The sequence below is a fragment of the Delphinapterus leucas genome, chromosome 10 (assembly GCF_059928025.1).
Source record: "Delphinapterus leucas isolate spDelLeu-1000000601 "Yukka" chromosome 10, BTC_Dleu_Yukka2, whole genome shotgun sequence".
NCBI lineage: Eukaryota > Metazoa > Chordata > Mammalia > Artiodactyla > Monodontidae > Delphinapterus > Delphinapterus leucas.
In genome coordinates, this window is record NC_143138.1 from 52,867,892 (window position 1) to 52,879,919 (window position 12,028).

General features: G+C 43.1%; 1 protein-coding gene across 3 annotated transcripts in view; it reads right to left on the reverse strand.

Annotated features, from left to right (window-relative positions):
- The window catches only part of DYNC1LI1 (dynein cytoplasmic 1 light intermediate chain 1), a 41,312-nt gene extending 30,317 nt beyond the window's left edge, over positions 1-10,995 (reverse strand). For 2 of the 3 annotated variants that reach the window (XM_089918975.1, XM_022553769.3), the window contains exons 1-2: positions 10,752-10,991; positions 10,485-10,558 (exon numbers count right to left, since the gene is read on the reverse strand). In XM_089918975.1, the coding sequence (XP_089775101.1) occupies positions 10,485-10,558; positions 10,752-10,897 (220 nt within the window). In that variant the 5' untranslated portion in view covers positions 10,898-10,991. Of the gene's footprint in view, positions 1-10,484; positions 10,559-10,751 lie in introns of all 3 variants that reach the window. The other variant, XM_089918974.1, reaches the window with a different exon arrangement.
- Positions 10,996-12,028: the final 1,033 nt, after the last annotated feature.

Sequence of the window (12,028 nt, forward strand, 5' to 3'; positions counted from 1 at the left end):
AGCCGAGATCTTGGAAAAAGAATGGAGGGACAGATCGAGAAGATACAAGAAATGTTTAACAAAGACCTAGAAGAACTAACGAACAAACAGAAATAAACGATAAATAACTGAAATAAAAAACACACTAGAAAGAAACAATAGTAGAATAAATGAGACAGAAGAACAGATAGGAAGACAGAATGGTGGAAATCACTGCCGCAGAACAGGATAAAGAAAAAAAGAATGAAAAAAAATGAAGACAGTCTAAGAGACCTCTGGGACAACACTAAACACACCAACATTCACATTATAGGGGTCCCAGAAGGAGAAAAGAGAGAGAAAGGACCTGAGAAAATATCTGAAGAGATAATAGCTGAAAATTTTCCTAACATGGGAAAGAAAGGAAACAGTCACCCAAGTCCAGGAAGCACAGAGAGTCCCAGGCAGGATAAACCCAAGGTGGAACATGCTGAGACACATAGCAATCAAACTGACAAAAATTAAAGACAAAGAAAAACTATTAAAAGAAATAATATACAAGGCAATTCCCATAAGGTTATCAGCTGATTTCTCAGCAGAAACTCCACAGGCCAGAAGGGGGTGGCATAATATATTGAAAGTGATGGAAGGGAAGAACCTACAACCAAGAATACTCAGCAAGGGGCTTCCCTGGTGGTGCAGTGGTTGAGAGTCCGCCTGCCGATGCAGGGGACACGGGTTCGTGCCCCGGTCCAGGAAGATCCCACATGCCGTGGAGCAACTAAGCCCGCGTGCCACAACTACTGAGCCTGTGCTCTGGAGCCTATGAGCCACAACTACTGAAGCCCGCACACCTAGAACCTGTGCTCTGCAATAAGAAAAGCCACCACAATGAGAAGCCCGCGCACTGCAACGAAGCGTAGCCCCCGCTCGCCACAACTAGAGTAAAGCCCACGCGCAGCAACGAAGACCCAATGCAGCCAAAGGGGGAAAAAAATGCAATGAGATATCACTTTACACCACTCAGAATGGCCATCATCAAAAAGTCTACAAACAATAAATGCTGGAGAGGGTGTGCAGAAAAGGGAACCCTCCTACGTTGGTGGGAATATAAATTGGTAGAGTCACTATGGAGAACAGTATGGAGGTTCCTTAAAAAACTAAGAATAGAGCTACCATATGATCCAGCAATCCCACTCCTGGGTATATATCCAGAGAAGACCAAGGTTCAAAAGGATACATGCACCCCAGTGTTCACTGCAGCGCTGTTTACAATACCCAGGACATGGAAGCAACCTAAATGTCCATCAACAGAGGAATGGATAAAAAGGATGTAGTACATATATACAATGGAATATTACTCAGCCATTAAAAAGAATGAAATAGTGCCATTTGCAGCTACATGGACGGAGCTGGAGATGATCATACTAAGTGAAGTAAGTCAAACAGATAAAGACAAATATCATATGATACCACTTATATGCAGAATCTATAAAAATGATACAGTGGGGCTTCCCTGGTGGCGCAGTGGTTAAGAATCTGCCTGCCAATGCAGGGGACACAGGTTTGAGCCCTGGTCTAGGAAGATCCCACATGCTGCAGAGCAACTAAGCCCACGCACTACAACTACTGAGCCTGTGCTCTAGAGCCCGCGAGCCACAACTACTGAAGCCCGCACACCTACAGCCCGTGCTCCACAACAAGAGAAGCCACTACAATGAGAAGCCCGCACACCGCAAAGAAGAGTGGCCCCTGCTCGCCACAACTAGAGAGCCTGCGTGCAGCAACGAAGACCCAATGCAGCCATAAATAAATTTTAAAAAATGATACAAATGAACTTATTTACAAAACAGAAACAGACTCACAGAATGAAACAAACTTATGGTTACCAAAGGGGAAAGGCAGGCGGTGGTGGGGGGGGTGGTGGTGGAGATAAATTGGGAGTTTGGGATTGACATGTACACACAACTATTTTTAAAATAACCAACAAGGATCTACTGTACAGCACAGGGAACTCTGCTCAATATTCTATAATAACCTAAATGGGAAAAGTATTTGGAAAAGAATAGGTACATGTATATGCATAACTGATTCATTTTGCTGTACACCTGAGACTAACACAACATTGTTAATCAACTATACCCCAACATAAAATAAAAATTTTAAAAAAACGTAACTTCTCATTAGATCAAATTCTATTAAAGTTATTTTCATGTCCTCATCCAGGCACTGGGCAACTTTTTCTGTAAGGGACTAGATAGCAATATTGTAGGCTTTGCAGGTCACATAAGGTCTCTGTCACATATTTATCTTTAGTTCCCCCCCTCCAACTCTTTAAAAATGTAAAAAACAAACGAACCCCATTCTTAGCTTGCTGGCCATACTAAAACAGTCTATAGGCCAAACCCTGTCCTAGTGGATGGACCAAAAGGAGGAAAGATTTGTTGATCCAATTACAATGAAATTCTCCATAGCAAATAAGCCTGTATTTCAAATTACTTGTCTGAACCCTATTCAAATAAGTCACTCTCTGTGAGTGAACCAAGTAGAGGATCCAAGCACTTAAAAGAACTTCGGTTTTACCATAAAGCAGTAACAGCCATCAACTCTCACTTCTCAGCTCAAATTTGAAAACCAAATTGATTACAAAAGAAAAACTCCACACAAAGTCACCAAAACAGTATAGAGGTAAAGGTGTGCTCATGATATTGTTTTACGTCCTCAAAAGATCTAATTCAACAATACAATGTACTGTCCATAAACTTTATAATGATAATTTAATTAATGAATTAAATATGTGAAGATCTAGGAGATGTGATTTCCAACTATAACACTGTCACCATAAGATGTGTGAACCCAGACAAGTCAGGTATTTCCATTTGCTCCCTGTCTTCTAAACAGAGGGGGAGGTAAATCCAGACAAATCTCTGAAGTGATGGATTTAAAATTCTTTGACTATTACAATTCATACCTCCTTGATCAGTGATACACTAGAAAAAAATTTTTTATAACACCTCAACAGTGTTTTAAAAAGATAACATAAAAACATGAATCATGAAAATGAGCAGTCAGAACACTAAGTACACACAATACGTTAGCAACAGCTATCTTGAACACTTTCCATGTATGCCACTGTTTGAAGTGTTTTACAAACATTACCTCATACAATCCTCAGGATAATCCTAAAAGGCAAACAGTATAATCTGAAAGATTAAGCAATTTGCTAAAGAAGGGTCGGTCAGGATTTAAATCCAGCAACGCTCCTCCACACTATTATCACTGTCACTGATCAGGAGCAGCTTCCAGTCTTCTCCCCCACAGCTCACGACAGACAGGGATGACAAAAGGTAAAATCAAGCAGCACTCTGCCTCCCTTTCCTCCCAGTTTCCTTTCCTGCTACTGTGGAAAGCTGAAGCACTGTACTCTTCTTGCTCAGCACAGGTTTGTGTGCCTGATGCCTGCTTTCTATGCAGACCTTTGATTCACACTTCCACACTTCTGTAGGAAACTTTATGGTCCACAGCATCATGACAGAGAGAATTCTAACCTGCCATATTCCTTCTTTACCCAAGTAAGATACCAACATTGTAAAATTAACATTTTTGACTTGGCTTTGTATGATATAAAATAAATCATCCTATTTTACCTGAAAGCTCTGGTGACAAGAGCCATGAGGAGTCATCACTGGAGATACTTTTGGGCTTGGACCCTCTGCATGGCCTTCCATAAGTTATCTGATGACCCAGATAGGGTGGGGGGTTTTGATCTGCTGTCCATCTCACAAAGAGCATCTCCTCCCTTTCCTCAGCCGGCAAGAGCAGGGAGAAACTTAACCAGCTGTAGCATCTGCACCCGGTGACTCAAGACTACCTCCCTCCAATACGTCAAGGAGTGCACATACAGTGGAAAGTTAGACAAAACCAACCCTGAATCCTAGCTCAGCTGTGTAACCTGGGGTTCAAAGCCCTCTTCTCCAAAACAGTGAACATGCTACACAGTAAAGCACCTAGCAACACTCAAGTAACAAGCATAATATATGATACTCCCACCCCATCAGTTCCCCACTTTTGAATATCATCATTCAGCAATCCACATCACATTAAAATCATTTCTCTCACTCTTGCAGCCTGACTAGACATGATCTGAAAACCACTGAGTTTAATTCAGTAAACATTCACCAAAGCCAACAAGTGCTGATCCAATGGTTATTAACAGTTCCTATGCTCCAGAAGGTCAAAGTCACACTAATGCAATAGTTCTTAATTAACAAACATGATATATATTGTACAATAAAACTGCCTTTAAATTAACATGCCAATTTTTAACCTGCCTACTAGATAGGCAAAGATTAAAATGAATAATCCTTGGTGTCAGCAATAGTGCTAGACAAACAAGTACTTTCACATACTGATGGTAGGAATGTAGAATGGTACAGCTTTCCAAAAATACTGTTTAGTAATATACAAAAAGACTTAAAATATATATACTTTTGACCCAGCAATTCAACTTAAAAGAATTTATCCCAAAGATAATATTTGGCAAGTGGAAAATGGGGTATAACAATAATAATCTGTTTACCAATCTTATAATTATGATAGAACCATATATTTTATTCAGTCATTAAAAGGGAAGAAATCCATATCTACTGCCACGCAAAAAAACCCCTCTGATACATAAAGAAAAAAAATCTGACTTCAAAACACAAGGTATGAGCCTATTTTGTTTAAGAAACAAATATACACATAGAAAAAATGAACATTCCTATCCTCATTTTTTTCTCTCTCTCTCTGGCAAGAAACATGTATTACTTTTATAATTTAAAATAGTGAACACTAATTTTAAGAGGAAGGTATATTACACATAATTTCTTTCAGTTCTTTTAATCCCAGGAACTATGAAAGAATCTCAGTTAGGAGGCTGTAATTTGCCCCACAATCCCACAGCTTCGAATGGTAGGAAGGGCTGACTCCCACACCTGGGGGCCTCTAGTTAAGGACTCTTCCACACCTGAGCGCCCCAGGCCTTTTCACCAGGTTTTTAGCTACAGCAACACGTTCCCTTAGTCCTGCAGTGTCCTCCTCCCCACCCTACTTAGCAAAATTTTACTCAGATACCACCCTTTCCATAATAACTTATGTAAGCTATTTAGCAATTATTTCAGACTGACATTTGATTTTTTTTACTATATACTTTGAGTCTTTCCCCACAGAAGGTTATAAGCTCCTGGAGGGCAGGGACCTAGTGAGCCCCGTTTCCTCCAGATGACCCAGCAGAGCATTTTATGCACAGCACGTTCTAATAAATGCTTGATGAACAAATAAATAAAGAGGTTACCTGTGCAGTCTAACAGCCACTGCCCTGACTTTACAAATAAGGCCCCAAAATGTTAGTCCATGGTCACTCAATAGTAACAGTCCCATGCTGAACTTGGGTCTTTTCTTTTTCCTAACTCAAAGCTCCTGTGTGTTTTGCATTTTCAAAGTACTTTTGCTGACCTTCTCTCACATGGACTTCACACCAGCTGACTTACCACTGTATTGGCTGACATCTGTAGCTCTTCCAGCTCTGTTTTCTGTTTTTGACAGCAGCACTAAGGGGAAATATATGAACCACTCTTGACATTTCTTAAACCTGCATTGAAACTATACCTCTAGCTGGAATAAAGTAAAAGCTGGTCATCAATCATCCAATGTTTATTTACTGAGCACCTATTAGGGGCCAAACATCATATTCCATTAACCAGAAACCTCTATTAACTGGCACCTGTGCTTACTGATAAAATTGATGCCCGTAATAGCCTAAAGCAAGGGTCTACAAAGAGCCCACAGGCTAAATCTGGTCTGCTGCCTGTTTTTGCAAATAAAATTTTACTAAATACTGCCACACCCATCCACTTATGGATTATCTATGGCTCTTTGGGGGCTACAAGGGCAGAGTTGAGTAGTTACAACAGAGACCATTATGGCTCACTGAGCCTGGATTATTTACTATGTGGCCTTAATAGATTGCTGACCATCATAAAATATCAATATGCCACTGGACTCTCAAAAACATATTTTTTAGCAGTAGTGACACATAACAGGCAATAGTTTCCTTAATCCTTTGAAAATTACCAGTCCAGTATCATATATGTGGTACCACTATTCCTTGCATCACATGCCCATAACCAATCATGCCAGAAAACAGCATCAACTGATAAAAATCTGTGTTTCCCACAAGTCATATAACCTTGGGGATCTTTAATCCCAACTTCTCCCAAAATTAAGTTTCTGACTGAACAATTTCATTATTTTTAGAGTAAGTCCTCACACAGAAAACCATTCACTTACTTGACAAGTTACTTCTCTTAACAGATCTCTAGTCCAGTGTATATCTTGAGGTTTCCTACTTGCAATAATTCAAACATAATAGAAACCAGTTTTACTCCTGATGATGCTCAGTATTTTGTGGGGGTTTTTTTGGCTGCACACTATCCTGAATTATCACCTTCAGGGAAAAATGCAGACTCGAGATTTCTTCCCTGAGTGGAATCAAACAGCCCACATATACAAAGAAATACTTTACTAATTTAAATCCAATTACAATATGTTCTCAAAACATTTCTTTAAAAATATACAACTCACAAGCTTTACAATTAGAAATAATTACAGAATGTCAGAAGAGATAAGACTTAAGAGATGACTAAATCCAAATATCTCAATTTACAGATGAGAAAAATGAGGCTTACATGATTTACCGGAAGGACCAACTAGTTTTCATTAATTCATGCTGGCCTTAAATCAGGAAGTTATACTGATGTCTTATCTGTAAGCCAGGCACTGTGCTGGGGTCCAGGGCTACATATGTATCTTCACCGACAATGAATTCAATTAATCTTTTATCAGCGAGATTTTTTTGCAGTGAGACAGATTACATCACAGAGAATCAGATAAAATTCCTTAATAACTGCTAGACATCTTTTTGCTTTTCCTACAAAGAAAGCTCTCTTCCTGCAGAGACAGTCCAGTGGAGCCAGGCCGCACAATTCAGAATCTTGATGTTGCCCCTTTCTGGCTATGTAACCTCACAGCAATTTACTTAACAGCTCTGTGTTTGTTTCCTGATCTTTAAGGGGATAATCACAGTATGTAAACAATCCTTATGTGGCTGGTACAGGTAAGTGCTCTATAAATTTTAAGTATCGTTGTTGTTATTTTCCTTAGGTAGTTTTCTTATCAAAACATGGTTAAGTAACCAAGGTATGGAGAAAGTGCCCTCAAAAACAGCTATTGAAATACATGTAATTACCATCACTGTAGTAAAGTTTGATTAAATATAAAGGGTAAAGAGGAAAAAACAGTTCTTAAAAGGTCCATTTATAAGTTAAATCCTACTTAAAACACATGCACAAGAAATTTTGCCTTTTAGGGACTTCCCTGGTGGTCCAGTGGTTACGAATCCACCTTCCAATGCAGGGGACACAGGTTTGATCCCTGGTCAGAACTAAGATCCCACATGCAGTGGGGCAACTAAGCCAGCGCACCACAACTACTGAGCCCGCGCGCTCCAGAGCCCACAAGCCCTCGCGCCACAGCGAAAGACCCTACGTGCCACAACTAAGACCCAATGCAGCCAAATGAATAAATAAATATTTTTAAAAAAAGATTTTCCTTTTAATATTACGAACAAACAAGTTCATTCGCAAAATCTTTCATGAAACAATGGTTAAATGCTAATGCCATAGTGTTTCTGGGTTTCACTAGGGGTCAGGCCCGGGTAAATGACTGCTTCAACACAAATGCCATGGCAACAGACGTGTCCCTCATTAAGCTACATCCTAGAATCCAACAAATATTTGGATTTTACTTTAAAATAATCATTAGTATTTTTACTCAAAGATGGCCTTTTAAAAAAAGTTATGCAGTAGGAAGAGTACGTGGCACTTCCTCCCTCGAAGGGACTTCTATCAAGTTGGAAAACCACGCCAGAGTCACAGAAGGCAGGGTCTTTACAGCTGTGTGACCTCGGAAAACTCACTGAACAGGTCTCCAAGATTCAGCACCTCATCTATAATTGGTGTTAACATCTATCTCCCAGGTTTTGGGGGGGATGGGGAAAGGGGGACAGAGGAGGCAAACTAAGATTCGTATGAAAATGCTTTGAGGATGGCTAACACACATGCACACATTGCTAGTTCTGACCCCTTTCACCCACAGGCAGTGGGAAGGGAGGCCGTGTAGCAAGGTAAAGTTAAACTGCAATTTGTGTTTGGGGTACTTAAGCCTTGATCAATGTTCCTATTCTATACAGTTGTTGGAAATGTAAAACCTTGTTATAGTCTCAGATTTGGTTTTTTAAATATGAGACTCCAGAGATCACCGTAATTCATGAAAGACATATTAGGGCCAAGCATCCTCCTGCCTAGCACCTTCAAACTCATAACAAAGAAAACCACAATCCCTATTTCTCTATTTCTCCCCTCTACCAGCATAAACTGAATGCGGCCGTAATATGTGATGGTAAAATGTCTTTAAGAAATCTTCAGAGGTATTCTAGAAAATTAACCCTATTTATGTAATCAGTATAAAAATCTGTTATCAGCTTTTTCCAAAGCTGAAAAGGACTTTGATGAAAATCCCAATAGTAACAGTACTCAAAAATTTTTTTTAATTTTAAGCTTGTATAACTTGATACTAGATGGAGCTTTATGAACTATTAAGCTCATATAAGGGACTTCCCTGGTGGTCCAGTGGTTAAGACTCTGCACTTCCACTGCAAGGGGCACACGTCTGATCCCCGGTTGGGGAATTAAGATCCTGCGTGCTGCATGGTGTGGCCAAAAAATAAAATAAATTAAAAAAAAAAAAAAAGCATATATAAAAGGAAATTTAGGGCTTCCCTGGTGGCGCAGTGGTTGAGAGTCCGCCTGCCGATGCAGGGGACACGAGTTCGTGCCCCGGTCTGGGAAGATCCCACATGCCGCAGAGCGGCTGGGCCCGTGAGCCATGGCCGCTGAGCCTGCGTGTCCGGAGCCTGTGCTCCGCAACGGGAGAGGCCACAACAGTGACAGGCCCGCGTACCGCCAAAAAAAAAAGAAAAAAAAAAAAAAAGCATGGTGCAACCTCAGTGCAAATTAGGAACGTTAAGAAACGAACATCTATTTAAAAAAAAAAAAAAAGAAATGAACAAAACTGTCACTTTTGTTTCACTAAAAACAGAACCATGTAACTAACATCTAATGCACAGGAATAATTGGGAGGAACTTATAAAATGAAAGCAAAATTCAGGAAACTTATCTTTACAATGGCAGTATTTGATTTTTTTTTTGGTGTGTCACAACTACTGAGCCCACGTGCCACAACTACTGAGGCCCGCACGCCTAGAGCCTGAGAAGCCACCGCAATGAGAAGCCCATGCTCGCCGGAACTAGAGAAAGCCGGAGCGCAGCACCGAAGACCCAACACGGCCAAAAATGAAAATAAATAAAGTGATATATATTTTTAAAAAAAAAAGGTAACACTAATTTTTCAACTAGCTCCAGTAACTTTAAATAACGCCAAGAATCATATACTGTAGACTGTCAAGAGTTCATGAAAAATGATTTGTTTCTATCTAAACATTCCCATTAAAAGCGGACCCTGACAAGTATCATTTGACTTCTTTGTTTCCCTTCCTGTTTTTAAATGAACATTAAAAAGTCTTGAGACATCAAAACCAAAGTTTTAAAATTCAACGATCATCCTATAAGCCAAACTTCAAATTTTCACATCCAAAGAATATGAAAGAAATCTCTAAGTTACTTTGGAGCTAAGCCTGCAAAAATGTGAACCTGTGAATTGTTCTCCACGTCCACCCCCAGAGTCAGTAAAGAAACAAAATACATAACTTCCAGAGAGCAGAGGGAATATAGATCAGGAGATGAGACGTTAGACCATTTCTCATTATTACACCCATCAGGCCGAAGGGACTGAACGAGAAAGGTAAACGTTTACTGCACTTTACAAATTTCAGAATTATAAGTGACAGTGAAAAAGACAGCTGCAACATGAGCCCACTGTACCCGTAAAAGCTGAATCAAATAATTACATTTATCACGACTACACCAGGCCTCATTTCTAGCTTCTGTAAATTATACAAAGAGCCGGCTATTAAATATTGATAGCATGCCATTTGCACTGGAGCTGTCGCGAAGAGCCTCCTGCTACCAATTTTTGTCATGAAAGAAAAAACGTCCTTATTTTCTAGGTAAACCCCAAGCCACTAGAATCTCTCAGATGGGGCTATCGCATTGTCCTTCCCGGAGGAAGCTGTCAGGGCCAACCCCACACACCCAGGGGAGGAGAAACTTTCAGGGGAGGGCGGGTCCCTGCAGGTCCCGGGTCAGGGGTCCCTGTTCTCCTTCTCCCCCAGCTGTCAGCCACAGGTCGGGCGGCGGGGCGGAGGCAGCCCCGGCTGTCCGCACAAAGCGAGCCAGAGAGCGGCGGGCGGACACAGACCCAGGCCACGCTGGGGGGCCGCGCAGGGGGGAGCAGGTGGGGGCACTTACCCAGCAGCAGCACGTTCTTCCCCGCGGGGAGCTTGGAGCGCGAGCGGGTGGAGACCTCGCTAAGGATGCAGGACCTGGCGGGGAACAAGGCGCACGCTCAGGCTGGAGCCCAGCGCGGGAGGAACGGCACCGGCCTCGCGCGCCCGGGCGGGGGCGGCCGAGAACGCGGCGGCCTGGGCAGGGCGCCGAGCTCCGGCGGGCACGCGACCCCGGGGCGTCCCCGGCCCGGGGGTGCCGGCGGGGACCGGGGAAGGGTGCGGTCCTTACCAAAGATTCTGCCCGTCCTCGTCGTCCCCTGCCGCGGCGCCGCCGTTGCCCGAGGTTAGCTCGTTGGCCAAGGGACCGCCCGTGTAAGTCGAGGTTAATCCCGCCGGAGAGGAACCGAAAGAGCCGAGTCGCCCCACAGCCGCCATCTTAGTCGGGAACACACCGCTCCCAGCAAAGCTGAATGAGCCAGGCGGAGGCGGCGGCGGAGGCGGCGGCGGCGGCGGCGGCGGAGGCGGAGGCGAGAACCCGGATATGCAGCATTCGGCGCACGGCAGCGGGGCGGGGCCTGCGGGGGTGGGGCCCAGGCACTGCAGGGACTGACGGAGCGAGAGACGGCGAGCTGCGCGTGCGCAGCAGGCCGCCGGCCGGCGAAGGGGGGAAATGCGCGTGCGCAGGTGGCTCGGCGGGACGCCGTCCTGCAGCCCCAGTCTTCCTGAGCTCAGCGGGCTGAAGCGCTTCTGGCCACCGCCTCCGCAGCCCTAGGCTGCAGCTGGGCGCGCTGGGGTATGTCAGGTGAACAGTGCTCCCTCCCACTCTTCAGTCGGGTCCACAAACCCCGCAGCGGGTGTGGAATTCCTGCACTGTCATTGCCGTCCCGCCTGCTGCAATTGGAATTGGTTGTTCTTTGTACGTAATACAAAAGAGATTCCTAATTTAATCCTGAAATCTCCTTTCACCATTGTTCTGCAGATTCTCTTTGCCTCATTCCTGTGTCGTCTTCTTTCTTATCTTAGTGGAGAACTTTCTCCATTAGTTTTATGAGATAAAAGTGTATGGCTACATTTTTGGAGACCTGTGTATTCAATCAAGGCCCAGATGAAAGCTTAATGAAGGAACTATTTACAAAGGTGTGACTGATCCGAGGAGATGCGGCTAGCAACAGCAGGAAGATTTAGGGCTGAAGGGGAAAAAGGAAGGGATGTTTGCTAGAATCCAGAGAGCTGCAGCTATAGGAAAAGCGTTGATCAGCAAGATCTTTGGCTTTGAGTAAAGGAACACAGCAGTAACCGCTCTTTCTGCCCTGCGGTATCCTGCCAGTGTCTCACATTTGCAACCCTACCAGAAGCCTGAGGGCAGTCAGTGATAGTTTGCCTGGGTGTAGAATTCTTAAGTGGCAAATTATCTTCCCTTAGGTTTTTCAAGGCCTTGACCCCTTGTCTGCTAGATTTTAGTGTTGTCCCTGAGAAATCCAAAGTCATTCTGACTGCTAATCCTTTGTTACGTGTTCTTTTTTTTTCCCCCTACTTGGAGACTTAGAACTTCCACAGATTTCCACT